Source organism: Catharus ustulatus, chromosome 6 (genome assembly GCF_009819885.2).
Source record: "Catharus ustulatus isolate bCatUst1 chromosome 6, bCatUst1.pri.v2, whole genome shotgun sequence".
Taxonomy (NCBI): domain Eukaryota; kingdom Metazoa; phylum Chordata; class Aves; order Passeriformes; family Turdidae; genus Catharus; species Catharus ustulatus.
In genome coordinates, this window is record NC_046226.1 from 46,213,062 (window position 1) to 46,240,984 (window position 27,923).

The 27,923-nt window shown below is 42.7% G+C and overlaps 1 protein-coding gene across 8 annotated transcripts in view; it reads left to right on the forward strand.

The window, feature by feature from the left end:
- Positions 1 to 27,923, forward strand: part of TSPAN4 (tetraspanin 4) — a 414,148-nt gene that overhangs the window by 203,132 nt on the left and 183,093 nt on the right. For 3 of the 8 annotated variants that reach the window (XR_004418137.2, XR_004418138.2, XM_033061608.2), the window contains exon 1: positions 22,133 to 23,039. The exons of 2 other annotated variants lie outside the window; for them this stretch is intronic. Coding sequence is in view for 4 of the 6 variants with exons in the window: in XM_033061608.2 (XP_032917499.1) it covers positions 22,707 to 23,039 (333 nt within the window). In the remaining 2 variants the exon portion in view is untranslated. Of the gene's footprint in view, positions 1 to 21,648; positions 21,903 to 22,131; positions 23,040 to 27,923 lie in introns of those variants that run through there. 3 more of the 8 variants (XM_033061609.1, XM_033061611.1, XM_033061610.2) reach the window with 3 other exon arrangements.

Here is a 27,923-nt window from a genome sequence, read left to right on the forward strand (position 1 = left end):
ATAGTGGCTCTAACATGTAGCCAGATGCATTTTCCTTTGGAACATGCTTTTGTGCAGATCTGGGACTCTGTTTGGCTTTTTAATGGAAGTAACTGTGCACCAAGTATTAGCACCAGAAAGCTCTTGTTATAGGCAGCACATGCGCAGTATTTCACCCTTGCCTGGCAGATCTGCTTCTTAGTGGCAGAAGTCAGAAATAGCACCATATTAATTTCCTTTTGTCTTTTTGGGCACACATTCTGTGCAACCCTGTAAACTAATATGTAGCTCAGCATCTATTTCCAGAAGTCATACATTTCCCTTGATTTGCATTCTTTAATGAGTGAGGATGTAGTAGATGCATAGGCTGTGAACAAGATGATCTTTATTGCAATCGCTGCAAGTTCAGCTTTCAGTGCAATTATGAGTTTACAGGTATGTCAAAATGCCTCCTGCTTGTTACAGTGATAGTCTTTGCTTAGGCTGTTTTGTGTTATTCTCTGCCCATGAAAGCATTTCCTGCTAGTAATGCCTGCTAGTCACAAGAAGCACAGCTGTATAAATTCCTCTCCTTCTTTCCTTCCATTGCTGGGAGTCTAAGCCAAATGAAGAGGGATGTTCAAGTTCTGTCTACAGATTAATGTGAATTGAGCATGATGTGGTAGAAGTGGTTCCTGTGTTACACAAACCCCACTAAAAATAAGGAGTTGTTTATCTACTGTGGAGCTTTTCAGTATCAGTGTAGAGAACAGAGCCCAGTCATATGGGAGATATCAGTATGCATTGGATGAAATATAAATGCAGCTTTAGCAAGCTGAAAAGGTAAGCTGGTGTTGAACTGTCTTCAGTCTGGGTCCTTTGTGAATCGAGACTAATAACAAAAATATGAACAATAAAATGTGTTTTGACCTAATGAATAAGAAATGCTGCTGGGATACAGGGACTTATTCCATTCATATCTTTCTCACTGCTCTGCTGAGTAATCTTTCCTTATTTGTGCTTCAGTGCCTTTATCTGTCAGATGGCAATAACAGTAATAAACTCTGTTTTAAACTTGTTGGGCTATACCAGTGAAGGGCATAGAGAGGATGTGGACACACACTTTCCCCCCACCTTCACCACAGATCAGGAGTGAGGGAAGAGAAGGCATAATTTCTACCTGAAAGATGAGCATCAAGGACTTTAAACACCTTCTAAAGCATTTTAGAGCTGCCCTGTTCGTGACACTTTCTCGACTTGAGGTCGAAAAGTATGCCACTTTGTATTGTGCTACAGTGATATTTCTCCAGAAGATTTCAGTGCTTTGTAAGCATCTGTCATTGTGATTTTGGAACTCTAGTCCATCACATCTGATGGCCATTCCTTGTGTTTTGAATCACTTTATTCTCATCAAGTGGAAGAGGTGAATATGTGATGAAATGTTCTCTTTCTTCCATTTCTTATGGTTACTGTGTCTCGTCCTTTACAGATACTTTGAAGTGAAAATTACTGAAAAACCCTGTGATACTTGTATCTTCTTTTCCTCTATGGCTCTCTCTGATCTATGGTAGTATTACTCCTCTGCTATTTTTAAGTCATACTTTTGCAGAGCCATCAGTGCACAATGCTTCTTACTTTGTCAGTTTTGTGCTTTATATACCTGTCAGGTCAACTGAAGTACATCTATTTGTAATCTGACCAATATCCTTTGGGCTTGGCCCCTCATCCTGCATTCTGTGTGTCTGGCTTTTTTCTATGTATCTGATTTTTTAACTTAACCATGTAAATAACCTGTGTCTGTGTGGCCATAATTAAACTCTCTATGTCCGTTCTGTGACACCCATCTCCCATCTCTCAGGCAGCCTCTTGTCTTTTCACTCTTCTTCCAAAATGCTGTGATTCTTGTGGTGTTTTAGCTCCTTGTTCTCTCAATGTGCAGCTTGAGTTCTCTTATTGTGTTATACAGGCCTAACTTCCCTGTAGATTATGGAATTGGAGAAAAACTAATGTTGGAAAAGACATGTAGAGGTCATCTGGTCTCATCCCTTTGCTAAACAGGGCCAGATTTGAGATTATATTGAGTTGGTCACTCAGCCTTTCTAATCTTAAATTTTGTCTTCATCTCCAGAGATGGAGATTCCCCATCTCTCAGCAACCCTGTTCCAATGTTGAACTACCTCCCAGTGATTTCTCCTTTCCCCCTCTCCTGATACCTAGTGAGAATTTTCCCTATTGCAAGTTTTGGCTATTGCCTCTCCTCATTACTGTGCAGCTCCGGAGAGACTCTTTATGTAGTTGATGCCAGAAATACCATCCCCTAACCCTCTGTTAAGACTGCTCAAACCCAGTTCTTAGCCTTTCATTTATGGCATGCTTCAGTTTGTTAATCATCCTGGTGCCCCTCTTGTTAGTCTCCCTCCAGGAGCCCTAAAGTGATCCCACAAACTGCAGGCACAATCTTGTAAGTGCTGAGTGGAGCATGTTAATCTCTTCCATTGATCTTCTGGCTTCCTTTCTTTTAATACAGCCCAGTACACAGCTGAGCTGCGCTCTTAAAGGCAACTGCTGAGTTATTTTTAATGTGATAGCTGCCAGAACCCCAGGTCCTGCTCCACAAAGCCATGGAAAATAATTTACTGTGGTAAATGATACAGAATTAAATAAGATGGTGTTATACGTTCATTGTCTTAAACTGTATTTTGGGGTTTGAACTTTCTTTCCAAGGGTTAATTTTTTCAGTATTTTTTTACACCTTCATTTTTAACCTGAGGCTTAGGAAATACCTTTAGTATCCAGAACAGTTGTTACTCTCTTAGGAATTATTTTAGAGCCATTATTTTCTGGGCAATAGTAATCATTCTACAAAGCACAGCATAAGGACATACCTAACAAATGCTTCTCAATATTTGGAGTCCAATGTGAGATAGCTTACCAGGGCCTGTTCAGGTCATGTAAAAATGTCCTGAAGACACAGCATTGGGGTTTAGTGTCAGGTTTTATTGGAGTGTTTTCCCCCCATTTTGCTATCACTGCAGAAAAAAAAAAAAGGAACTAAACAAGTCAACTGCATTTTGATATAACTTGTATTTCATTTCTGTGTTTATTTCCCAAATTCTAATGTGCTATTTCTGTGTAAGTCCCTTGAAATCTGTTAGCAAGACGGCAAGAGCACAGCTGGAGTTTTGGGGCTCCCACAGTAAATTTGCAGGCGTTGGGGAGTAAGATATTCTTTCTAGCAAATTGAGTCTGTTTGATTTGAAATTCCATGAAGAGCATCAGCAAGAGAATACCATGGAGCTGCTTTAGAAGCCTCTCCCTGTGTTGCTTGTAGAGATGTAAAGCTCGGAAAGCTCCAGGTATCCCCATGCTGGGAGGAATGCGGCAGTGCAGCAACTTTGAGCAGAAAATGCTGTTTTCCAGGCTTTCTTAAAGAATGTTACTCAGCTTTACCACTGGTGTATTTCCTGGAGTCTATTTTGTAAGTGTCAAAATGAAGGCAAGCTGCTGTTTGTATTTGAAGTGACAACCTTTCCTCTCCTACCCATCCCCTTGCATCCTGGCATTTCCCGTGTCAAAACTCAAATGTCTTTCTAGTATTGTGCTAATGATCATGGGTTCCACTTGACCAGAATGTGAAGATTGAGTTGATTTCCCCTCTGGAAGCAAGGTACCCTGCCAGTTTCTAGATCAAACAGAATTCTTTCCTTACCCCATCCAAAAAGCAATTAAGTGTAAATATGGCAAAGGATAACAGAATTAAAATCTGTCATGCATACAGGTGCTAAACTAGTGCAAAATCAAAAAGGCAGCCCTGTTACTGTGTCTGGTGCCAGGCCCAAATCATCAGCAGCTATTCCTGAGAGTTCCTGTGGAAACATGGAATCATCTCCTTCAGGAAGTCAGTGATCCCTCCCGGATATGTATTCCCAATCTGTATTGTTAATTGCTGGTCTGTTGCAATACCACGGCTTAGTTGTCAATGTGGAAGTGAAGCATAACTTTGAAACATCATCAGACACAATCTGTGTGACAATCTGTCACTTAAAAGTAATAGTAAAGGAATAGTAATTCACAACCAGAATATCAAGCAACTGTAACCTGGCTTTTGTCTGTACCAATACCTAACTTTTTCAAATTCTTAGTGGATGGCTAAGGAGGATATTGGAAATAAGGTGGTCATTCCATCATGCTTGGAAATCCAATGATTTGGGGGAAAACGGGTAAACTAACTGAAAACCCACCTGTCTCTTTGTTCATGCAGTTACAGCTGTACTGTGCCCTGTGCTGGGATGTGGGAAGGGGCTGGGTGATGCCTGTGGTGCTGCCTGTGACAGCAGCTGGGTTTTGGGAGCCAGCACATCCAGGGCTGGGGACTTGGCTGCTGGATCCCATGGCAGGAATCTGGCTGGGTTCTGCAGCCCATTAATGATACTTTCAAACCTTAACCCTCCAGAATTAGCTTGGTAGTTTAGGGACGGGGGGAAATGTTAGTAATACTGACAGGTGCCAGCAGAGGGCATTTGGAAACTTGGCTTTTCTGCTCATTTATCTTCCGACAGATTAGGGTCCCCGTGTAATTTCTGTGGGAGACTGATGGTTCCTTCTGTGGTGGTACAGACCTGTGGTGAAGGCAAAACTTCAGGGTTTACTGTTTGTTTTGGTTTGGGTTTAGTTAACATACTAATATCAGCAATGAAATATGTATTTCAGAATAATTTCTGAGTTAGAAGAAAGTATTGAACCAGAAAGCCAGGAAGCTCCCACTTTTGTCAGAAGGGAGAGTGTTGAATGTTTGGGTGGGAGTTAGATAAAAGGCCAAGAGACAAGAAGTGAAGAAACAGCATATCATCTATTTTTCCCCCAGTGTTTGTTATTTGCAAATTAGCAACCTGAACTGGAACCTCATTGCTTGATATGAATTATCACATTTGGATAGTAATTACAGCTCTTCTGCCCTAATATCATCAGCATAAGGTGACCATTTTAGACCGATATTCTCCCTTGACTACCAAGAAAATTGCATGCACAGGCATAATAAAAAAAGACTAAATAGTGACACTCTGTGTTCATCACCAAAAATCCACTTGCATTTCTATTGATTAGGGCTTTTGTTACACGCAGGGCGGTATGTGTCACGGTGCAGTACACAAAAGGTCTCTCACCAGCAACAGATTTGGAAAGAGCTGTTGTTAAAGCCCAGATCAATGAGTAAATGTACAAAGACATTCAAGCATAAGATCATTTAATAAAAATGCTTTTCTGTTCTCATGCTTTGATCAAGTAATTCCTATCCATCAGCTTTGATTCAGGCTCTGGCAGCATCTTTCTTGAAGAGACTTTTATGGGACTTTTAAAAAGACGTTCTTATGTGGGTTGTGCTGGTGAAACAACTGAAGAGCATTTCTCACCTTTGCAATATGATAAAAAGCTCTTGGACTGTGAGGCTATGAAGGCTTTCAGCTTTTTTACCTCTTTGGAACAAAAAAATTAATAAAAACTGGGGAGAAGTGTTTTTTAAACTGTGTAAAGATACATTAAATGGACTTGTCTGAGGCTCCTTTGTTTACTACCATGCATGCTAAAATATTACAGATGTGAATTTTAATATAAGGGATGACTTTACTCCATATACTAAGCAACTTTGTTTCGAGATAATTTTGTCTAAATATAATTTGTTTTAAGGTATGATTTATTCTACAAATAGGATTTATGAAGTATTGAAAAAGTGGTTGGAACAAGATCTTTCTGAGAGCCAAAAGATATAAGTGTCAGTAGCAAAGAAAGAGTAAAAGGAGCAGCTGGAGGGTACATTTATTGATATTTATTTTATGTATACTTTACTTGCTATGACATCCGCTGCCGAAATCCACCTTACACATCCTTGTATTTTGTTGTGTCCTTGTGGCAGGGCTGTCCTTTGGCCTTTGGAAAATGCTAGCTTGTTAGTGAATATTAGTTTGTACTGCAGTACCTGCCTACACTGCATTCTGCTTCCCCATGCACATGTTGTAAAAGAATTCTTTGACTTCATCTGAAATAGCATGCCAAGCCTCTAAACTTGATTATTAACATTTGGGTGGTTGTCTTCAAAGGTGTTTGCACCTTTTCAACATACATGTCTATCAGCTGTAAAGGGTGAACCCTTCTTTTGTGGAGACTTGTGGCTGAACAGCAACTTGTTTCCTTCTTGCGAGAGAGGAAAGGCAGAGTAAGGCTTGGGGCAGACTCTGTGCAATTCACTCAGACCTTGGACAAGTGGCTCCAGTGCTGTGGTTTTGCATCAGCATGATAGGAATGCCGTAGCTACCACTCTGGAAAAGCTGTATGTTTTGGAAATATGAAGCTGTTCTTTACTGCTTGTCCAAATCCAGTGAAATTGTTGGTTTCACTGTGTGGCTAGCAGCTCCTTTTGGTATGTGGGTTTTTAAAGCAAAGCTAAAATACTCCCTATGTGATGACAGCATGTCTCATTCCTTTTCACTATCACCACCTGTCCATACTGTGTTTCCCCATTTCTCTGGTGTTTTCTCTCACTTCTGCTGAGTGCTGTTAGTGAACTACTTCAGGACAATGCCAAGATAATAGAAATGCAGGAGACCTCCATTTTCAGACCTGTCTCACAGGAATCAAATCAACATATGGGTTGTAATCCTTGTTCTAGTTGCAGTGAGTTTTCATCCAGACAAGATAATGATTGAGCACAGAGTAACATTGGAGTGACTAACTATATGTAATTGATCCTCTAGTAAAAGCAGAAAACACTTTAGTGAAGACTAGTAGCTGTTACAGTGGTAATTAACAGTAAAGTTAGAGAAGCTCTTTCTTGGTACCCTTAACACCATTAAAAAGCATTTTAGCATGCATTATGTGTTAATGAGTTGGTGTTCGTGTCCCTGTGCTCATAACCATATGTCAGGTGTGTGCTGGGTACCTCCTCTGTGTCGTTGTCATCATGCTGTTCTTGCTACTGTCACAGAGCATCCCCATCTGTAGTAGTGTTGCACTGCTACCTAGAAACCTCAAGAAGCTGATGAGAGGTAGTATGAAAAACAAAGGGCTGGAGAGCAGAACTGAAGGGATTGAATGAGGTTCACCGTGCTGGAGGATTGTGTAAGAAATGGCATGGCTGAAATGGCTTCTGTGAAAGCCTCTGTAATTTTTAGTCCTTTTTGTTGTTTTATGTACAAAGTAGACTGACCCCCAGCTTTGCCTTGCTTCTTTTCTCGAAAGGTCAGATCTAATCCTCTTGTTCAGCACATTGGGAGGCACATCAAAGTTTTTGAACACCAGAGGATCAGTATGGAAGGGCAGCTGTCAGTAAAGCAGCTGTAGATGGCTGATATTTAGCTCTTTCACATCTTCAGGGAGATAACTTTGTTATTTTCTAAATGAAAAAGGTTCTCTAAAGTTTGCCCATGTACCCTTCATTCTCACAGGTAGACCTCCCAATGACTTCAGTGTGTGCTGGATTGGCCCACACAAGGAGAAGGAAAAGAACATTTGAATTTTGGAATAAGTGGAAGCTGGGCTGATAAATCCCAACAGCTTTCTCATTGCCATGGATGTGTTGGTCCTTACCCTAGGGAGCCATTCTTCCTCCATCTCTTACCTGTTTTAGGGAAATTTCTATGCAGTATTGCACTGTGCTGCTGTCCTGGACAGTCTTCATTCAGACCATGTGTCTTCCAAAACACTTTGAAAAACATAAAACAGAGCTGTGATGAACAGCCTGATGCAGAATAAACTGTAATATTCAGCAGCAATGGGAAGCTATAACAAAACATATACTTGGCAGCAGTATTGTGCTACCCCTTTGCCTGGAAGGAAAATGAGATCTAAAAGACAAGATTCTTAGATGAAGCTGGCTCTGGTATGTGGATTGGCAGGTAGCAAATAACAGTGGGAAGTGACTTCTGGCCCTTCTGGCTGCTCGCCTTTGAGGGAAAGGGGATGGCTGTGCTCCCAGATGGAGGAGCAAGAGGGAGTCCAGCACTGTGACACGTGAGGGTCCCCCATAGATGCTGAGGCTGGGCTGGCAGCTGCTTCTCCAGTGAGGATGGTGACAGCTTGGGGGAAGGGCATCTCACCTGTGCCCCAGCAGTATCAACTCTGTGAGCTGAGCCTCGGCACACAGAGCTCGACTGGAATGGGTAAACAGAGCCCCTGCTTAAGGAAAAGGAGAATTCTAAGCAAACCCCAGGGCATGGTTCAGGAACACTGCTGCAGATATTTCTTACTGCATTAATAGGAATGAAAAAGGCAGCATATCCATGGGGGAGAAATACTTCAGCCCTGGTGCTTACCTGAGTGGAAGCCTCTGCAATTTTAAGACGGTTGGCTGGGTTCTCAATTGGTGTAAACATCCAGTGCTTTTGATTTACTTGTAGTTAAGTTGCTTTGCAGTATCTGAGAATCTTGCTTACACATCTGAATCATGACTGAGGAGCTTGAGCTGCTGAGGGATTCGTATCGAAACTCAAAGGTTAATTAGCATATGGTGTTAAAAGCAGATGTACTTTAAGTGAACAGTGCTTCAATGCTCTTAGCTAGAGAGATGTTTGATCTTGATTCTAAGGAAGAAAAATGAGCTGGTGAGTTGCCACTCAAATCTGACAAAGTCCAACCCCAAAATAAGAAATTTTCAAATAAATATAGAAACCGTCAAATTAACCATTTCTCAGAGCATCAGGGGAAATCTTAAGAATCTAGCTTTTTGTGAAAGTGTATACATTCACACATGCTTGTTAAAATATACTCATTATAAGTGTAAATCCAGAACCAACCTGAAACCTTTGAAAGGTCCAGGGAATAATCCAGTCAGGGAAAAAAAACTGCCAGCCAATGTTTCATAGAAGAATAGCAAATTGTGAAGCAAATATTTGAAGCAAATTTTTTGTGACTAAAATATGTTTCTACTATACTTGTGAGAGACAGATTTTCACATGCATAGAAGGAAAACAGGCACCATCTTCCCTATTTATTTAGTACATCCCCAACTATTTTTTCATTAAAAAGATACACTGATAAAACTGAATCATCTCATAGATAATCCGTACATGGTAGCACAAGACTCTTAGTCACCACAGCATGTGTAGTAATTGGCTGCACTGAAAGTCTGCCTTGTAAATACAAGATTGTAGTTGATTTGTTGTGTAATGAATTGGTTTTTAGCCTGCAATGCCAAAAGCTGTTGCCATGAACACTACAAAATGATGATTTGCTTGCTGTCAAGTTACTCTGAGTATTTACTATACTGAAATGCTTGCCTCTTTGTCCCTCTCCTTTGCATACAAAGTGAGAAATCTGAGAAGTGGGAGCATTGTTTTCTTACTCCAAAGAGGTGAGAGCTGAGTGAGTAAAACTGATTTCCACAGGCTGCCATCAGAGGAATCTGCACAAATGGGGCATAGCATCTAAAGCCCTTTGCCAAAACTCTTCAGTGGTGGAGGAGCAGCAACTTTCAGGGTTGTTTGGAGTGGAAGCATGGGGGGTTTTGGAGGCAGTGAGCTTTTGGATCTAGCTGATGTCAAATCTGCTGGGCCTGCTGACCTCTGTACAGGGGACTGACCTGCCTGTGACCTCTGATGTAGTTTGGCAGAAATGCCTCTTCCAGCTCCAGTGAGAGCAGGTTCTGGTCTCTTGCTTCTTCATGGGGGTCACCTGGAGTCTGGAGCAGACCCAAAGCCTCCAGTATTCCTACCCTCTTGGAAGGGGATGATGTCCTGATGATGGATGTGAGGTACAGGTGCAGTTGAATAGATCCTTTCTCCCCAGGGTCTTTCCAGTCACAGCTGTGAAGCCTGTGTGGTTGTGTTGTTGGTCCTGTGGTTTCATATCAGCTCAGAATGTTATGACAGTAGTAATGCCTGTTCCAGAGTTTCCCCCTTGTAAGATCCTTATTTAAAATCCTAGCCATCAAGCAGTCTCCTTAGCTAATTGTCAGAGCTTGTCATGCCTTGCAATTTTTTGGACAGCATTCAGATGTCTCTTCAGGACTGTCTAAGGGTGTGTGTGGAACTGCATCTCTTCTTCCCTGTTACTACAAAAAATGAGTCACACTTCTGGCTGGCTCAGACAGAGCTGCAGACATCATTGCAGTAGGTTGGGTGGAGGATTTAAGATTAGGAGCTTCTGTAACCTGATCCCAACAGAAAAACCTTAGCCAGCCTTGCTGCTGGTACAGGGATTTGTTCACAACTGGCTGGGGATGACCAAGGGGATTCTTTTAATCTCATCAGCCTGCTGTTAGGAGCTTGCTTATTATAGCCTAATAACTGTCCTGGAATCACAGGCAGCCCTCAAATTAAGATCTCTGTGTTGGATAGAAAGGATAAGGCTTCAGCATCATGGATTTGAGAGAGCCTTGCTGTTCACTGCTTCTGATGCACACGCACACAGTTCAGGTAATCAAACTCCTTCTCAAATGTTCATGCACTGCACAGACCAGCCTGTCTCTGCCTCTGACTGACTGAGGTGAGAATAAACCCCAGAGCTTCATTGATCTTGTAAAAAAAAAAAAAAAAAAACAAAAAAGCATGTGTATACACAGGTATATATTTTTTTCCCTGGGAAAAATGCCAACATGCTGCTTCAAATTTTGAGGCATTGCCATCCTGGGTACAGTCTATTGAATTTTGGGGTTGTTTTGTTTTTAAAGCCATGTTATAGAAATTAATGTCAACATGAAAAGTGTTTTTGTTTTTTGTTTAGATCGTAATAACAAAAAATAGTCTTTGAGGTCCCCCGAATGCTCAAACATTATTGCAGCATCTGTGTTGTCCTGATTCATCCTAAGATTTTTCAATAGCAGCCTAGTGGAAGTAGAATAAAGCATGGCCCTCACTGGAACCTCTCTCTGTCAGAACTCAGCATGGTCAAAAAAATAAACTTAAATCATGGAAAGCTGTTGAGGCTAATTCCTTTGTGCTACTGTCAGACGGGGAGGAAACAGTCCTATAACATAGACAAAAAAATCTTCATCTGCTTTTATGGTACTTCAAGAAGTGTAGGCAAGCAATGATCCAGGATTGAAATGTTTCTGTTGTAGGGATACAGGCTCCATCGACAAAGTCCTTGTGTGGATGATTAAAAGGAGATTAAAGCATGCCAGGAGCAGGTTCCCTGCCCAGCCATTTCTGTTTGTTGTGTACATCTCTTACTTACTAAACAGTGGCTCTGTGCCCCTAACTGTGTGCCTTTCTCTGCACACAGGACTGGGGAGGCCAAGGTGAGATGACTGCTGGGTTACAAACTCTGCTCATCATTTCTGGGAACAAGAGCTGCTGGTCTTGGAATTTCATTGTCTTTGTCTGTAGGAATTGATCTCCTTTCTCTTGATTGGTCTCCAGCAACCTCTGATTGACCACATCTCAGATACACACAGGGATTTTTGCAGTTGTCTCTTCTGCTTTTGATTTAAGAGAGTGCTTGTAAGTCCAGTTCATCTTTCTAGGTGGTAAGTAAAAAAGGAGAGATGGAAGCAGGCTGTGGCCTGAAAAGTGCAAAATCTGAATAGGAAAGGCAGAGGAAAAAAGGCTTTTCTCATTGCTAAAAGCTGGAACCATGGAGAGATTTACATCTACGCTCTGCAGTTGCATGTGGAGTCTGGGAGAGGACTGGCTGAATTTCCACAGCAGTTCTCACTGATCCAAGGCTCCAGGTCTATCCACCAGCACCAGCCTGTTCTTGTTCCCAACAGACAATGCTCTCCCTCTTTCTCACTGCTTAGTGGCTTTCAGTGGCTCCAGCCCCACGCAGATCACTTTCCAGCTAGATTTCCCTGCCATTTGTGCTTCTCTGGTATTTCTTAGGAGCTTGGGACATCATGGCCTCACACGCTATTTTAGCTGTCCATTGGTAAGAACTAAAACAGATTGTAAGGTTTGATGCAAAATAGCATCAGAGCATTGATAGGTGGGGCCAGAGGATCTTGACATAATCCCTTTGACAGGGTGGGTAAATCCCACCTGGTGTTTGGCAGGAGCAGAGGAAAGCCTGCAGCTTGGTATTTCCCTGCTGGGGAAAGCAGCCATAAGGGAACATTGCCAGGCTGTGCTCAAACCAGTTATCTTGTTATGGAGAGCCACTGGGAGTCCAAGAAGAAAAGAGAATGCTTTTGAAGTCAAAGTCTGTCTGTTTATGAGCTTCACTAAGCAGCACAGACCAAACTGTCCCGAGGGCCAGGGAAAAGGAAACCTTTTGTGCAATTCCTCTGATCTCTGGGTTTTGTTACGCAGATTTTGTGATCTGTAGTTTAGGATTAAAAAGACCAAAGACCATTTAAGTATGGATTTCATTCTACTGATTGTGTCATCGTCCACAGATGTGGAGCCAGCCAGAGTGTATCAGACCCTTCATCAACTAATTAACTGGAGTTGTCAAGCTGCAATCAGGGAGCTGCTCTCATACTAAAATAATAATGATAAATTCCTCTCATCTGAAGCTGTCAGCTTCCAGCTGCAAGAGGCTTGAGTTTGCAGGGTCTGTAAACTTACTCCATGAAGTAAAATCAGATTTGCATCTTTGTCTTGCCAAAGCCAGCTTTGGCTTGGTTTCCCTTCTAGCAGTGTTTGCTGTTGGAGCAGCACCTGAGGCCAGGCCAGGATTATGCTGGGCTCGTAGCAGGACCAAAACTGCCGTCAGACTGTCACATGCAGCACTGAGAGCCCTACCCATTTCAAAGGGACGTTTTTCTGGTTTCAGTTGCTTATTGAGGAGCTGATTTGGTTTCTTTTTGGGTGGCATTAAAAAAAAAGAAAATTCTGTAAGGGGTGTGTTTCTCTTGAAATTCTGCCCATTGTTGTTTTGTTAGGCAAGAAAGGTGCTACACATTTCACTGTAGGACAGGGTCTAAGACCTGTGGGAAGCAAAAGGTGTCCAGGATGCCTTTGGGACTACTTGTCTGCCCCAGTGAGCTGGCAGGCCAGCAGGGAGCCTTGCAGGCTCTGGTGGGAATGTCAGCCCTTCTTTCCTCCCAGTTTTTGGAGCTTTAATGCCCTGTCACATCTGTCCTGTCATACTTGTCACACCTATCCTGTCTCAAACAGACCAATAAAGAGATGCACATTGGTAAAGGAAGTCTTGGACTCAGTCCTCCTGCCTCTATCTTGCATAAAATATTTGATGCCACTTCCTCTGAGTATGACCACTCATAGAAATGAATTTTTTTTTAGTGACTGACTGCATGGGATTTCCAAGCAACGTGGAAGCAAACAAAAGTTACTTGTTTGCTTTATCCAGTTGGACTGGGACCAAGGAATTTGTGTAGCCTTCTAAGAAACAATAACTAGCTTTCACTCTAATGAATCTCTTTGCACAGTGGAAACATCACAAATAGAAATTAAAAGTACAGTTTACCCTACAGCATAGGTTTGGGTGACACTTAAAAAAGGCTATAAAGCATCTTAATTAAAGTTTTATAGGCTCATTATCATGTGTTATTTGAGATAAATATTGTTAGCAATACCAGAGCTGTGCAGAAACTTAATATGCTTTAGATATCTGGAAATACATGTAAAATAAATATTTTTCTAAGGAGGTCTTCTTTCTTCATCAAATCAGATGTTTCCTGTTTAAGGGCAGGAATGCAGAACACAGAAATCAGAAGGCATGGGTTTTCTTTGTGCATTCCCTGTCATTTCTGAAAACCATCATGGAACAGATAGCCTTTTTCTGTGGAAAAGCTTCTTTTCAGACGGCTTCTTGGTGATTTGATGCAGAATAATTTTTTAGTGTATAAATCTGCCTTCATAAACATCCTCATAAATATAACACAGCAAACAAACTGCTTGGAGGTCAGACTGCAGAAGCAGTTGACCTTGCATTTTTAGCAGTTTAGAGTCTACTAGAGCTTAGATTTAGCAGGATTAAATTTTGCAAAGGTCCTGTGACAAGAGTTTCTTACAGAGTGGGAATGTCTGAAAGCCTACTACAGACTAATAGGAAACACTGAATAAAAATGCTCAGGTGCAATGTAGGCACAAATGTGGTGTTGATTAAATGCAGAATCTTAGCAGTATGCAAAGTAGGTGATGACTTTAAAGACTAAACAGATACTTTGGCAGTACCTTTGCAATGAGCATCTTAATTCAGGCACTGATTATCTTTCATTCTGTATCACTAAAGCTCTACGTTATACACTTATTTCTGTCCAAAGCCTCCATGATGAAAGTTAAATGGCATTAAGCACCTTAATAAATAGGGATGAATTTATCTTTTTAATTTTTTTTTATTTTAGATATCTTGAGATTGCTGAACTAGAGCTTCTGTATCATGTTTTGGTAACTGAATTTAGGTATGTTTTACAGAAAGGATATGACACCTTTTCTGCCTTAAAATACAGATGCCTCTTCTTTTTGTGCAGATGTACCTTTAGGAACATGAGTTTACTTACAGATTTTGACAATGACATATAAAAAGAGCTGGATTGTGGTGCTGTGAAGAAGTAAATACAAGTATATGGTTTCTAGTGTATGGTTTCTGATACTTTTTATTCCACAAAAACATTTTTATTTCAAGCATTATCACTATTGTACTCACTAATATGCCTATTAGGACTGTAAATCCTAGGCTATTGTTTTAAATTGTTTACTTGTATGCGTTGTCTGTTCAAATACGTATTTCAATGTGTGTCTGCTGCTAGCAGTCCTCAAGTTATTTTTGGCTGTTCACTGTTATGAATACTCAGAATAGCAAATCAGAAAGCCAAAGCTTGTGCTCCTGCCCAGAATTACTTTAGTTCTTTATTCTTTAATATCAGAAGCGCCTTTATTTTTGCTTGAATGGTTACAGAGATGTCAAGGATAAGAGATCCACTGCTGTTTACTTTTACTGTGTGGGATAATACAACTCCAGTGATTCCATACAGTATTAAAAAAAGAAACAATAGCTGTTAATCTAATCTGTATAAGAAGATATATGGCCACTTGCATTTTCTTTGTACAAGTTCATTACATTTTAGTCTTGATATATAATTATCATATAGTGGTTTTGTTTATTATTCCCTTTCAAATACTCTTTTGATTAGTTGAAGGCTCTGTTATATTTCAGTTTTCAAATTTTAATCTCTCTCCAATGCACCTTTGGATTTTGGAAGGAGAGCCCTAAGGGAGCTGTGAGCAAATTGGCTTTTGGCTACAAGGAAAAGGATGCAGGCCCAGCAGTGCAGCAGCAGAGTTCACTTCTCTGGCCAGCCCTGGGGTCTTGGTGTGCTAGCTCACATCTGCTGACTGAGTTTTTGGTAGGAGAGGTCCTCAGCCCATTTCAAACCCTGTTTTTCTGGCTGAAGGCACCTCCCAGGCAGCAGATTTGTGGATCAGCAGCCTCAAAGTGTGTGCTCAGGGAGGAATTCTCTGCTAAAGCAACATGTGCAGAGTCCAGCTTGATCTGAAGCCTTTGAAATATTGCATTTCTCCTGCTTATGTCCAATCCTGCTCGTGAAAGCACTTAATGTGTGCTTACTATGTTAGTACATGAATATCTCAAAGCAGTGAAAACTGTGGTTGAGTACTCAGTTGAAATGGGCTCTCTGTGACCTGATTCTCAAATGTGCTGAACGCTCACTCGGGTGCCTGTGAGGTCAGTGAGCGCTTCTGGGCCTTCATTGCTTTGGAAACGGAGCTGAAATATGGTTATGTGAACTTTGCTTCATGCTCATATGCGTGCAAAACCTTAATCCTGTTTTTAAGGATGCAAGACAAGAAGAGAATCCATTTTGAGTCTCCAAGGAAAAAATCCATAAAGATGTTAAAAGGCAGACACTAGTTAGTGAACATTATTGAATCCTGGAGTTTTTCTAAGTCCTTGTTTTGTTTTGTCTGCTTCAGCTTTCACAATAACTTTCTCCTTTCATCGGAACTGTGCAGTTTAAAGATTTTCATCCCTGATTACTTTATACTTGACAGAAATCCTGACTACATGTGTGTTTGAAGTGGTGTTTCTTTGAACGTCAGCTGATCTCTCAGGTTAGAGAAAGTAACCTGATTTTAAGAAAACCAGCACATAAATTGCATCTGTGCTGCTAGGACCTGCTGACACCGCAAAGATAGGTCTTAGCAAAAGTTTTATTTGGGCTGCAACTCTTCTTGTACAGCTTGTCAGATGGGTTCTTTATTTCTGCTCTTTCCTTCTTTATTACTGAGGACATTAGTAGGGAAATGGGCTTTCTGCTTCTTCAGGAATTTGCAGGCTGGCACTGCTTGTCTTTCATCTGCAGCAATAATCCTCTCTGTGCAAGGCTCAAATATGCAGAATTTCCTGAGAAACAAGGAATCTCCTTACTCTAGAATTTTTACTATTGAGCAAAAGAAATCATTAGCAAAGAACAGGATGACAAAATCCCAGACAGCACAAATAGTGAGGGAACTCTGTGGTGCACAGTTTTGGGGGCCAATATCAGATAATTTTTTAAAGAGATTTTATTTGTTTAGTCTGACTTGGCACCAGCTGTTCTGCGTGTGTGTACACTCTCAGCAGTGTTTGAACACACAGATGCTCCAGTATGGGTGAAGGAAATGCCCTTAGTGTGAGTCATGCATGTAGGAATAGCAGTGAGTCTGAATGCACAGGCAGAGGTGATGGCAGCAGTTATGCAGATGAGAGCACGTAAAAAGGAATGAGATTTCTGCAAAGTTACTTGTGCACAGGCTTAAATAAAGAGCATTGCAAATCATACCTAGAATATTTTCTCTGTGTCTATGATTATGTTATTTCCATAGCAACTAATTATGCCATAAACCAAAGATCATGACTTCAGGTGACATGTGAGCAGAAGGAGATGAGCTATTAAGTATTGAAGTTTTTTTTAATGCAAATTTTCTTATTTATAAAGAAAAAAAAAATGAAAAAAACAACCAAACAACAAACCAACCTGCCCTGAAGTCTGCTATATAAGTGAAATTGCTTGTGACTGGAATGTATTTTCAAAGTTTTGTTGGAGGCATCAGTAAATATTTCAAGTAGTTGTAGATACAACTGTGAATACCAACAAATTTTTGTATTAGCTGAGGAAATCGCTAGAATGTCTGACTGTCTTTTCCTGCCCAGGAAATCCAGGTCTCAACCTCTTTGCAGCAACTATAACCTTTTACAGCTGCTGAAATTGCTAATGGTCGAGCAAGGACCCTGGAAACAAAAGGGAAGGTCTCAGTTCTTAGATACGTGGTACATTTGAGGTTGCAGTGAAGCATACTATCTTCTGCTTCACTTATTAAAAATATTCCTATTTCTTTAGAAAACCAAAGTTTCTAGAGATATCCTCAGTTTACAGCCCCATGGTCATACTCTGAGCTGAAGGGCCTGCAGCCCAGAGTAGAACTGATATTGCTTGATTTACCTGTTTCTTAGGGGGCTGCTTTAACATTGATTTAACATTTGATTTGGGACCTGGCTTTATGGCTCTCCTCCTCACACACTTGCACCTCACTTAAAGTCTTTGGCAACATGTGGAGACTCACTGCACCATGTGAATTTTGAGAAGAGAGAAGGATTTAGGGAGGAAACCTGTTGATTTCTGCTTGAATTGACCTTGAATCGTTCCAGGGATGGGGCATCTACAACCTCTTTGGGCAATTTCCTCCAGTATTTCATCATCTAATTGTAAAAATTTCTTTCCTTCTTTCAGTTTAGAAACGTTGTCCCTTCTCCCATCGCTACAGGTCCTATTAAAAAGCCTCTCCCCTTCTTTCTTTAAGCCCCATGTAGGTACTGAAAGGCTGCAGTGAGGTCTCCCTGGAGCCTTTGCTTCTCCAGGCTGAACAGCCGGAACTCCTTCAGCCTTTCCCATTAGGGAAGGTGTTCCAGCTCTCTGATTGCTTTTCTGGCCCTCCTGTGGACCCACTCCTAACAGGTCCGTGTCTTCTTTGACCTGAGGACTCCAGAGTTGGATGTACTATTCCATGTGGGCTCTCATCAGAGCAGAGGGGCAGAATCACCCCCTCAACCTGCTGGCCATGTTGGCCAGTACCCCCAAGTCCATGTGGGCAGGGCTGCTCTCAATCCTTCCATCCCCCAGCCTGTGCTGGTACTGGAAGTTACCCCAACCAAGGTATAGTGCCTTGAACTTGGCTTTGCTGAACCTCATGAGGTTTCCATGGGCCCACTTTTAGAGCTTGTCCAGATCCCTGTGGATGTCATCCCACCCCTCAGGTGTGGTAACTGCACCACTCAGCTTGGTGGCATCTGCAGACTTGGTGAGAGGGTGCTGGATCTTACAAAGAAACTGAATAGTCCTGGGGAGGGTTGAGCAGAGACTGAAACCTGTGGCAGCGTGAAGCTGTCAGGTTAAAAATCATATTCTCACTCTCTTTGCTTTGCTCTTTTAGTCATTTATATTCATGCAAAATGAATATACAAAAGCAAACAAATCAAAGACTCCATCACAAGGCTTTTTTTCCTCCTAGCTGAAACAGCCAGCTTGGCCCTGAACTTTGGTTCACCCTCCAGTCAGAAGAGATAATGTTTCTCTTAGACTTTTGGAAGAGGTACAGTTTTTATAAAACCTGCAACACTGAATCAAACATAACCAAACAGTAGCTGCAAAGAGTGCACAGGGTGAGGACACAAGGGATTTCTCTCCAAGCATGTTGCTGAAGAAAAAGGCAGGCTTAGATAGGTTTGAGTAACAGTTTTCTGTGGTGATCTCTGTATGTACATGAAATTAAAAAGTTATAAATTTGGAATGTATTCATCAGCTGATCACCCTTAGCTGATTTCAGTGTTGTGGTGTGAAGCAAAGGTAGTAACTTATGAAAAGATCCCGCTCTTGTAGTAAGGTTTGATCTCAGTCATGTTATTCACTGAAGCTTCTGGGAATGACTGTCACCTGTCACATGCATGCCTCTGCACACCCCTCTGTTGCAGAACAGGAGCAGTTGTCATGTCCATACCCTGTTTTATATGGTGTATTTCACTAATACCTTCTAGCAGGGTTCTTTAAAATTTTATTTCGTGGATCACTTCTTAACAAAGTCTACCGAGGTTAATTTAAAAGAGGTTATTTCATTAGGAGGATGGAGCAGGTATGCAGATTTTTGAAGACAGTGACAAGAGGCATTAGTAGGGGGAAAACCAGTACAACCATGAAAGTACTTATGAGACTGATGAGGAGGTGAGTTAGTGCTGCATTTTGTGTGAGCTGAAGGTGCTGGTGTCTTGTGGTCAGGTTAAATCATGGAGGAAGAAGAGAAAGTGGTGCTCAAAACAATAAGGGAGGTGGGAGTGTGGTGTGGGGTCCGTGGTGGCTGCAGCTCAGAGTGAGGTGCAAAGTGTGGGCTAAACAATGTGCTGTGTGTCTTCAGGTGAAAGCTGAAGCTGAGGCTGATCAGAGAAAGGGTGTGATGGATAACGCAGTTAAGAGATCTGCCCCTGACGCCCAAACCTTTTGCAGTTTATTGCATGGAGTTCACCTGATGTCATTAGATGAGACTGCTGCCTCTTCTCTTTCGGGGCCAGGGTTTTGGCTGGAGACAGTGAAGGCTTACCAGCCTTCCACTCAAAGTGGCAGGGACAGAGTTGTTATAACCTAAATGGTAGTGTGCCACCTGAATCAATACAAATTGAACCTCTGCTGGCGAGACTGCACAGTGCTTGCTTTCTTGTGTACAGCAATCAATATGAATTGGCCACAGGATGGGAATATAGAGATGCAGCTGGGGAGAGAAAAAATAGATGTTAAGCAGAGGTGAACAGAGGTCACTAGATGCTCACTGTGATTTTAGGCTCAGTCATTAACAAAAAGTTTTGTGAAAGCTCTCATTCTCGTTCTTTTGGGTCACCTGTTAGACACAATGGCCCAGTGATGCAATGCTTCCAAGGTTTATTTGTCTTGCTTCATGCATTACTTTATTGTTATACAGCTTAAATGTCAGTACAGATCCCAGCATGCCCCTTCCATTCACTTTACACCAGAGATGGGCAAGTGTAGAGTACACCAGCCTTCTCCTTTTGCTGACTTCCCCCACTTCCCATGCAGGACATCACTCCCTCATGTGAGCTTGTCATCCAGGCTGCAGTTAGCCGGTTGGTGCAACATTGCTGTCTCAAGGATTTCCCATTTACACTAGCAATTCTGACTGGGTTTCCTGATGTGGAAGATTTAATAAAAGCATGACTGTAATGTCTGTATCCCAAATGACTCTGTTTCTAATTAGCTGTTGGTATTGCCATGAGAATGAACAGCTACTTGATAGCTACATGTTAAACTAAAGTGCTTTTAAAAAGTTGTCATTTCCATGAGGTGTGCCGCAGGATAATGGTGAAAAGAGGCTAGATAAAAAGTACCCTGTATTGTAAGGGTTATGCAGGACCTCAGCCTTCCTCAAGCATTTTCTGCATCTGTCTGAAATATATCCCATGTGTCCTGATGTTTATTACTTTTTATTTAAAATAAACATTTAGAAATTCTTTGTTCTACCTTAGATTTTGGCTTTATGAATTATTCCACCCATATTAAGGACTTAATTCTCTTAAGAATTGATGATTTCTTGCCTTCAGGGAAGGTGAAAGCAAGTGATTTCTAACCCTTTTTTTATCCAGATAGCAATGAGCTGCCTTTGGGCTTCAGTTGTCTAGTTGACAGTAAATATGCCAGATTCTCCTCTGTTAAATGCAGGACCATGGGCACCCCTGTTAAATAACAGTTATCTGACTTGTCATTGGTTCAGCATAATTTGTGTGCTGAGCTATACTGAGTTTTTCTTTCACCATTTAATATGATGCTCTGCTTACAGGCATTTTTGTATACTGACAGAAAATGTGGAAAATACTTGAGTAATTCTTTGGTTTCTATTTCCAGGTGAGGAGAAAGGTTGGAGGCAGAACTGTTTGGTGCCACAGGAAAAATTAATAGTATATTGGGAACTCTGACTAAGGACAGATCTGCTTCCATTGGACGAGCTTTATGTGCTAGGGGAGGAAGACTCCTTTAAGGGGGCAGAATAAGGAAAGGGAGGGAAGTAGAGTAGAAAACTCTAATTTAAGATGAAGAAAAATCAAAAAGCAGTAAAGTTGTAAATCATCAAAGTTATTGAAACAGATGGTGCAGGAGTTATTGCCCTTGAGTTTTGTGCTCAGGTTCTTTCTCTTTTGCATCACGTATGGTCAGTGTATTTATGGTTTGTGGAGGAAATGAAGAGAAATAATTAGACTCTAAGTTTGCAGTTTGTAAATTAACAGAATTAGAGGAGTTTCCAGGGTGAAGTGTTCAGGCTATGTGCAAAACCAGCTCATTTTACTTCTACTAATTTGTTCTTTAATTAATTGGTGCCTGTGTCTCTTGATTTATGCTGAGACTGGCAAGATGCTTCATGAAGGAAACCTGTGTTCATCTTGAATTATTCTCTGCTGGGCAGGTCTTTTTAAAAAAATGTTAGCTAGCCATCTTTTGACTTGGCTCCAGTAGGTTACAGTCAAAATCAAAGGGCAGAGAGGAGGCAGAGAGATAAGGAGGTGGCACATATGGAGAGACAAGTTACTTTGCACAGGGAATTTGGGGCAAAGATGGTAAATGAGTCGTGCTTTCCTGAGTGTTAATACTGTAATTGCCACAGTTTCAGTAAGATTTTTCCTTCCCGAAGAAGTTGTGTGTGGCACATTTTCAAGTCCTTGCTGCCTGTGGGAGCTGTCAGATTTTAGGGAAGCGCTCCCCAGCGTACGGAGCTTGGTGCCGATCAGTGCGTTCTGACAGGGGGACAAATGAGCCGGCCGTACGCTGTGCTGAGTGATGATCCGCGGGGCCGAGCGAATTAGGAACATCCCGGTGATGGATCTGCAGCGGAACAAAGGAGCCTTCCGGCAAGGGGAGCACGGCCCGTCCTGGCCCCGCTCCCCGCGGAGCATCCCCAGCGCTTTTGCCTACGAAATTTTACAGCGCTTACTTTGTACTGCCGTTCCTTTCGGCAGCGCCGCCCGTGTATCCGGGCAGCTCCGCAAAAACCACCTGCACCCAGGTCCGGGCTCCGCGCCGTGTGCCCGTGCTCAGAGTTTGGGGCCGGGAGGACGCGGGGCTGTGAGGGCTGTGCGGGCTGTGAGGGCTGTGCGGGCGGGGTGTGGGGTGTGGGCCGGGGCCGGGCCGGGCCGGGGCGGGCGGGGCGCGGCCGGGCGGGCGGGCAGCGCCATTGGCGCGGCGCTCGGAGGAGGGGCGGCCGCGCCGGGAATGGAGCGCCGGGGCTGGCGTGCCACAGGCGCCCGCCGCGGGAACGGGATGCGGGGATGCGCGAAGTGAGCCCGGCGGCGCGGGGCGCAGCGATGCGGCCGGCAGGAAAGCGCCACGGCAGCTGCTCGCCTTTCGGATAATTCCTGCCCCTGCCGCGGGTCTCGGGCAGCAGCACTCTTGTCTGTGTGTGGCATGTGCAACCAGGGTTTTATATGGCATTTGCGAGCCCAGCGAGCTCACGGCTCCTTTTTTTAAAATTCTTTGCTCTGGGTACAGTATATCTCTCTGTGATTTTTCCTTCCCTGGAAGCGGGGGAGCCCGGGAGGGACGGTCGTGCCAGTGACGGGAATGTTTACTTGTGCAGAAGTCTTTCTCATGTGGAAGCACGCTGCTCCCTAACTCCTGGCTAAGCAGACTTCAGTTCACCAAGTTTGCTGCCGCACAGCCCGGTAACTCTTGGCAGGATGGCAGACAAAAGAACAGCAGGTGCAAAGCAATAGGGGATTCCTAGCGAGGAGGAGGAGGAGGAGGAAGGAAGATCACCAGCCTTTCGCCCGACGGCTGTCAGAGCAGCAGGAGCGGGACAGCTGAAGCCACCATGCGCAGGTCCAGCACCGATGAGTCCACCTATCACAGGAGCCCTTCCCTGGACAGCAAGGATTACAGTTTCCCAAATGGCGCCTTCCGTCGATACAGCAGCATGTATGGTGGCCAGTTTGGGGCTGCCAGCAACTCTTTTTTTGGATTTCATACCAACCCAGGCCCGAAGGCCACCAAGGCTAAGTACACGACTCCCAAGGGAAACAAGTACGTTGTCTTTTACCTGGATCTCTCATTTATTTTTCTCCTAGAACTGAAGAGGTGCAGCATGGCTCACAACTGCCTGCAGTGTATCAAGTACCTAATGTTTGTTTTCAACCTTCTCTTCTGGGTGAGTACACGTTTGGAACGCGAGATGGTTGCGTTTGTCTGTTTACTGAGATGGAAGGTGAACTTGTTGCTGCTTTTAAACTTAGGAGTTGAACAAAGTGGTGCCCAAGCTACTGTTTTTGTGGCCTCATTAATTTGTGTAGATAACCTGCTGAGGGTTTTCTTCATCCTCTCATTTCCTGGCCTTCAGCTGCGTTTCAAAACTGTGATAGAAGACAAAAGAGTGTGTTTATAGAGGTCAGTTGCATGAGTACCTTCATCACTTTGTTCCAGTGAGAGTTGTACACTTTTCTGTGCCCTGATCTTTCATACTTATGTGTTTTTGCCTCAAAAGTTATGCACAGTCCTTGAGAAATCACTGAGGCCATTCATGGTTGTAAGGTTCAGCACGTGCTTATATCCATTGCTCTATTGCAGATGGCACACTTGGTACATCACAACATTAAAGCCTGTGTCAGGAATCTCTAGGTAATCATCCTCTGTTACTGTCAGTGGTGGGTCCTTGGCGTTGCCATTCCCTGTTGAAGAGGTGGGTGGAGAGAGACCAGAGTGCTCCTCTCTGCTGCTGGGCTCCTACTTTGTGGCAGGAGCTTATCAAATCATTGTGAGGCATGCGTGTGTCATCATCTTTCTAATAAATGAGGTGGCTGTCAACAGCAAGGGTGGCTGGGCACTTCACTCCCTTGTAATGGAGTGTAGGCTGTAGCTGGAGACTAAAGAAACGCAGTGGGATGGACCCAAGTCACAAATGCTGCCAGTCCTGTAAAGGAGTAGCATGTTTGCTAGGGCAGGATGGGGTTTCTAGTTCAGTGTTTCTTGTCTAGGATCATATGTGCGAAGGTCTGTTACAAGATCTTCAGGAGGTGCCTTTAAGTGCCTTGTTCCTCCCAAGTGGCTTATTAACATGCTGGGGGAAATAAGGAGTGTTGGGAAGTGACACCCCTCCTGTCCCGGCACTTAAGGAGGCGTGTGTGTTTGCAGCTGGATGTTGCCGTGTCCGTGTTACTGATTGTGCTCTCCTGAGTTGTTGGAGGTGCTCGGAGGGCTGGGAGGGAGATGGAGAGAGCTGTTCTCTAGTGTGCGCTGCTGTACAGCTGTTCAAAGCCAGGCATGCTGCAGTGCATCAGAAAACACAAAGTGCAGGCAACTCCTGCTGACTTGAGTCATACCAAGAGTCAGGATGTGATAAACTAATGTGAGTCCCCTGAATTGGCACAGCACTAACCAGAGCTGTGAAACACAAGGAGGGTGTTCTCTTTGCATCCTAGGTGAGCTGGTAGAAAGAGTGTTGTTTAGGCTGCATTCTGTCTTTCAAGGCTAACTCTGGTTGTTTCTGCTTCCCTAAAAATCATCTAATATTTATTGCATCTTACTCCAGAGCTTTCTGAAAAAAGACAAACGTTATCTTTCTTGTTTTTTTAAGTCTTGTGCCTCTACTGACTTTCCCTGGTCGAGATTATAGATAGCACTGACAGTTAGTTGAAGTGTGAGATAGGGAAAAGCAGTAGGATGCTGGCATTAATAGCTCTTTTCAGGACTCTGCACAGCATTGCCCCAAAGGATACAGGCATTCTGATTTCTCTTGCAGTATTCATCTTCCACTGAAACATATCCATGTAATGAGAAGAGGCACTGCTGCAAGTAATGCCTGTATGTTTACAAAGGCAAGGTTGCACATAATAATGTATCTTTGGCATGCTTTTCAGTAGGAAAGCCTTAATGCTTTGGGAGAGAAAGGTTTCTGTCCCCCCATAGCTGCTCCAAGTTATGCTTGGAGAGAGAGAAAAGGTGGGGGTCCCAAAAAGGGAATACCTGTGTGGTAACTGGGCTCTTGGTGAACTGAAGCATGTGAGCAGGGGAGTGGTTGGTGGCAAATACTGCAGCACTACCTCTGTTTTGTTTCCCTTTCACATGCTACCTGCACAGCAGGAGTGATGGATGATGATCATGTCCAAATGAGGTTTTCACAGCATGTAGTTATAATAGATGCAGCTCCTCACCTTCTCACAGTGAAGAAAGTAACTAAAAAGAGATGATTTTAAAGGTACTAAGGCTAGCCTCTCCTTAGTAAAAGGAGAAAAAAAAATTCCATTTGTGGTGATCAGAGATTTTAGAATGATTACAGGTTGATGATGCTGTTGTTTTGTTTTTCATCTTGTTTTCAGTCAGCTGTTACATTTTACTTTGTGAAATTAAAGGAAGAGCATCTCTGCAAGAAGATGGGATTTCTCTTTGCATGCATGGTTACAGAAGTTTTGCTGGCTCCACCTTTCCTCTCCACCCTCCTCTAGGTAGTTGGTTAGTAACAGGCACTAGTTTCGGTAGGAAGAGGAATTTTTTTTTCATCTATTGAGAGCAGTCATTGCATTAAATTAATTAAATGCCTATTATAGCCTGTTCCTGCTCTTGGTTTTGTTTTGAGAAGATGCTTTGATTTCTGTTAGAAATCATATTTTCATCTTCTTCTTCCTGTTCCTAGTCATTAACTCCAGTACATTCTGTGCATTCCTATAGCCTATTTCCCAGTACTTTCATCTGTCTTTTCCACAGTGTGGCAGAAAACAGTCCTCAGCCCTGTCTAACTCCTGTGGGATTTGTGCTGCATTTCTGAGGAAGAGATCAATTTTTTACAATACTGGTGAATTTATGGGAAACAAATTCTCTGAGACCCTGATTTTAAATGTTCTTGGCGTGCTTTGTTGGATTAGGTGCTGTGCTCATGCTGTAAAATTTTAAAAAGCTGTCATATAGCTGTGAAAACAGCAAATTTCTCCTCTCCTTTCTGATGGTTAAAGGGAGCACAAAGCTCCTTCACAAGAGTCAGAGGCTGAAATGCCTTGTCTGTTGGTGCTGAATCAGTCCATTGGTACAGCAGACTAGCAGCTATTATTGTAGAGAAAAGAATGGGATACTCCTAAAATAGCTCATTTCTCCATGAGGAGGCCTGCACAAATTGCTCTTGGTGCATTTGCAGCTACTCTGGGGTATTAAGGTCCTGAAACATGGGCAAAACAGTATTAGAGAGAAGTACTGCTTCTCTAATGGGAATTGCCATTCTGAGGCCATTCCCTGGAACAGTGCCAGATGCAAATGAGCCATCATTGTATCACTGCACTCACTGGTTTGTAAGCTCCCAAAATAACTTTTGTCACCTGATACAGAATACTTGCCTGGCTTCATTCATTTTTGAGGAGTTCGATTTTCATTTGTTGAATTGCTGAGCCCTTGAGACTGAAGATCACCTCAGATGATTGCAGAGCAGAATATTTTTATTTCATAATGAAATATTTTTATTTCTCTGTGACATACCCAGGGAAGAATATTTGTTTTCCACATTCTCCTCCAGATATCCAGCATTTCTTCACAGCCAGTAAAACAAACTTTCTTCTTTTTGTGCTTTTAATCCAAGGCTCTGGTGCCTTCTCTTTTTTTTTTTTTTTTCTTTGTGAAGAAAGGGGGGATATATCCTAAAGGCTGTGAGAGACTTCTGTAGAAAGAAAAACGTCATTCCCTTAATCCCCTTGATTTATGCAGCATCCCCACTTGCTTCAACTTCTAGCTCTCAAACCTCCAAGACCCAAAGAAGGAAATGTGCTAACTGTACTTGTGTTGCTAGTGGCTTGTGCTTTCCTTAGATCCTGTGCTAGGGAAAAGTACCTAGAAAAGAAGCAGTTTGCCCTTCAAGTAACTGAATATCTATAGCTGACTCTTCAAGTAATAGTTTAACCAATAGAGAAATTCAACAGCAAAATGCTGGTGTTAGAAATCTAGTTATAAAGAGGAGATGGCAACAAAAAGAAAGGAGGAAAAGAATTTATTATTTGTCAAACTACCATTAGTTGTTTCTGTGCGTGTGTCTCCTTTCCATTGTTATAACATACTACACGTGTATACACTACAAAGCAGTTAAATCTCTCAAAAACTTTCATGAAAGGTATAATTTCATCAGGTAGGCTCCCAACAACGCAGGGGAGTAGTCTCTGCTCTCTTGAAAACCTGGGAGTTGCCATCTGCTGGACACACTGTGGCTGAAATGAGCAGCTGGAGATCTGCTTTCCACCTTCCTGGGTGAAGACTTGAAGCCAGGCACTTTGCTTTCTTTTTCCATATGGTCCATATTAAATTCCCAACTGCCACTGCTTTGGAAACGCTTTATCTTGGCTTGTAAAACACCAAGTGCAGATCTGAAATGTATGGAAACACAGAGCAGAGGAAGGGGCTGGTAGCACTAGTGAATGCACCAGGATCTGTGTGAGAAAAAACCCAAGAACCTGTTTAATCTGATTTTAGGGTCCAGCTCTGGGTCTCTTCCTCTTTGTTGCTGCCCATAGTTTGTGAACCACAATTTGAGAAGCTCTGCACCAATGAGTACTCCTGGCCTGGTGCACTGGTGATACTGCCAACATTACTCACATTTAATTAGGAGAGGAAGTAATGAATAGAAATCCGTCATTACTGGCATCATTTTACTTCCTTGCCCTCCAGCAGCACAGGTTGTCTTGTAAGAGCTACGCAAGTGTTTATGATATGTGGAAGGCTGACTGTGCAGGACAGCTGGAGGAAGGAACAGCTTGGTCGGAAAATGCATCATGGGGTACGTAATGGATTTGTGTTCAAGTGATCCTGGCCAAATTTGGCCAGAGGGTAGAGCTAGAGGGGTGTCTCTCCATTTCACTGTACCTTGTTGGGAAACCATCTGACATTATTAGCTTGAGTAGAGCTGTTGGCTGGAAGATGGAGAATTTTGTAAGAGAAGCAGCTGATGTCGTTGAAGTGGATTCCTTCTCCTTCATCTGCATCCTCCATCAGTCAGCTGAATGAGATTGATGGTTAAAACAGCCAGAAGCTCTACAGATTGTTAGTGGCTGAGGACAGCAATCATTTT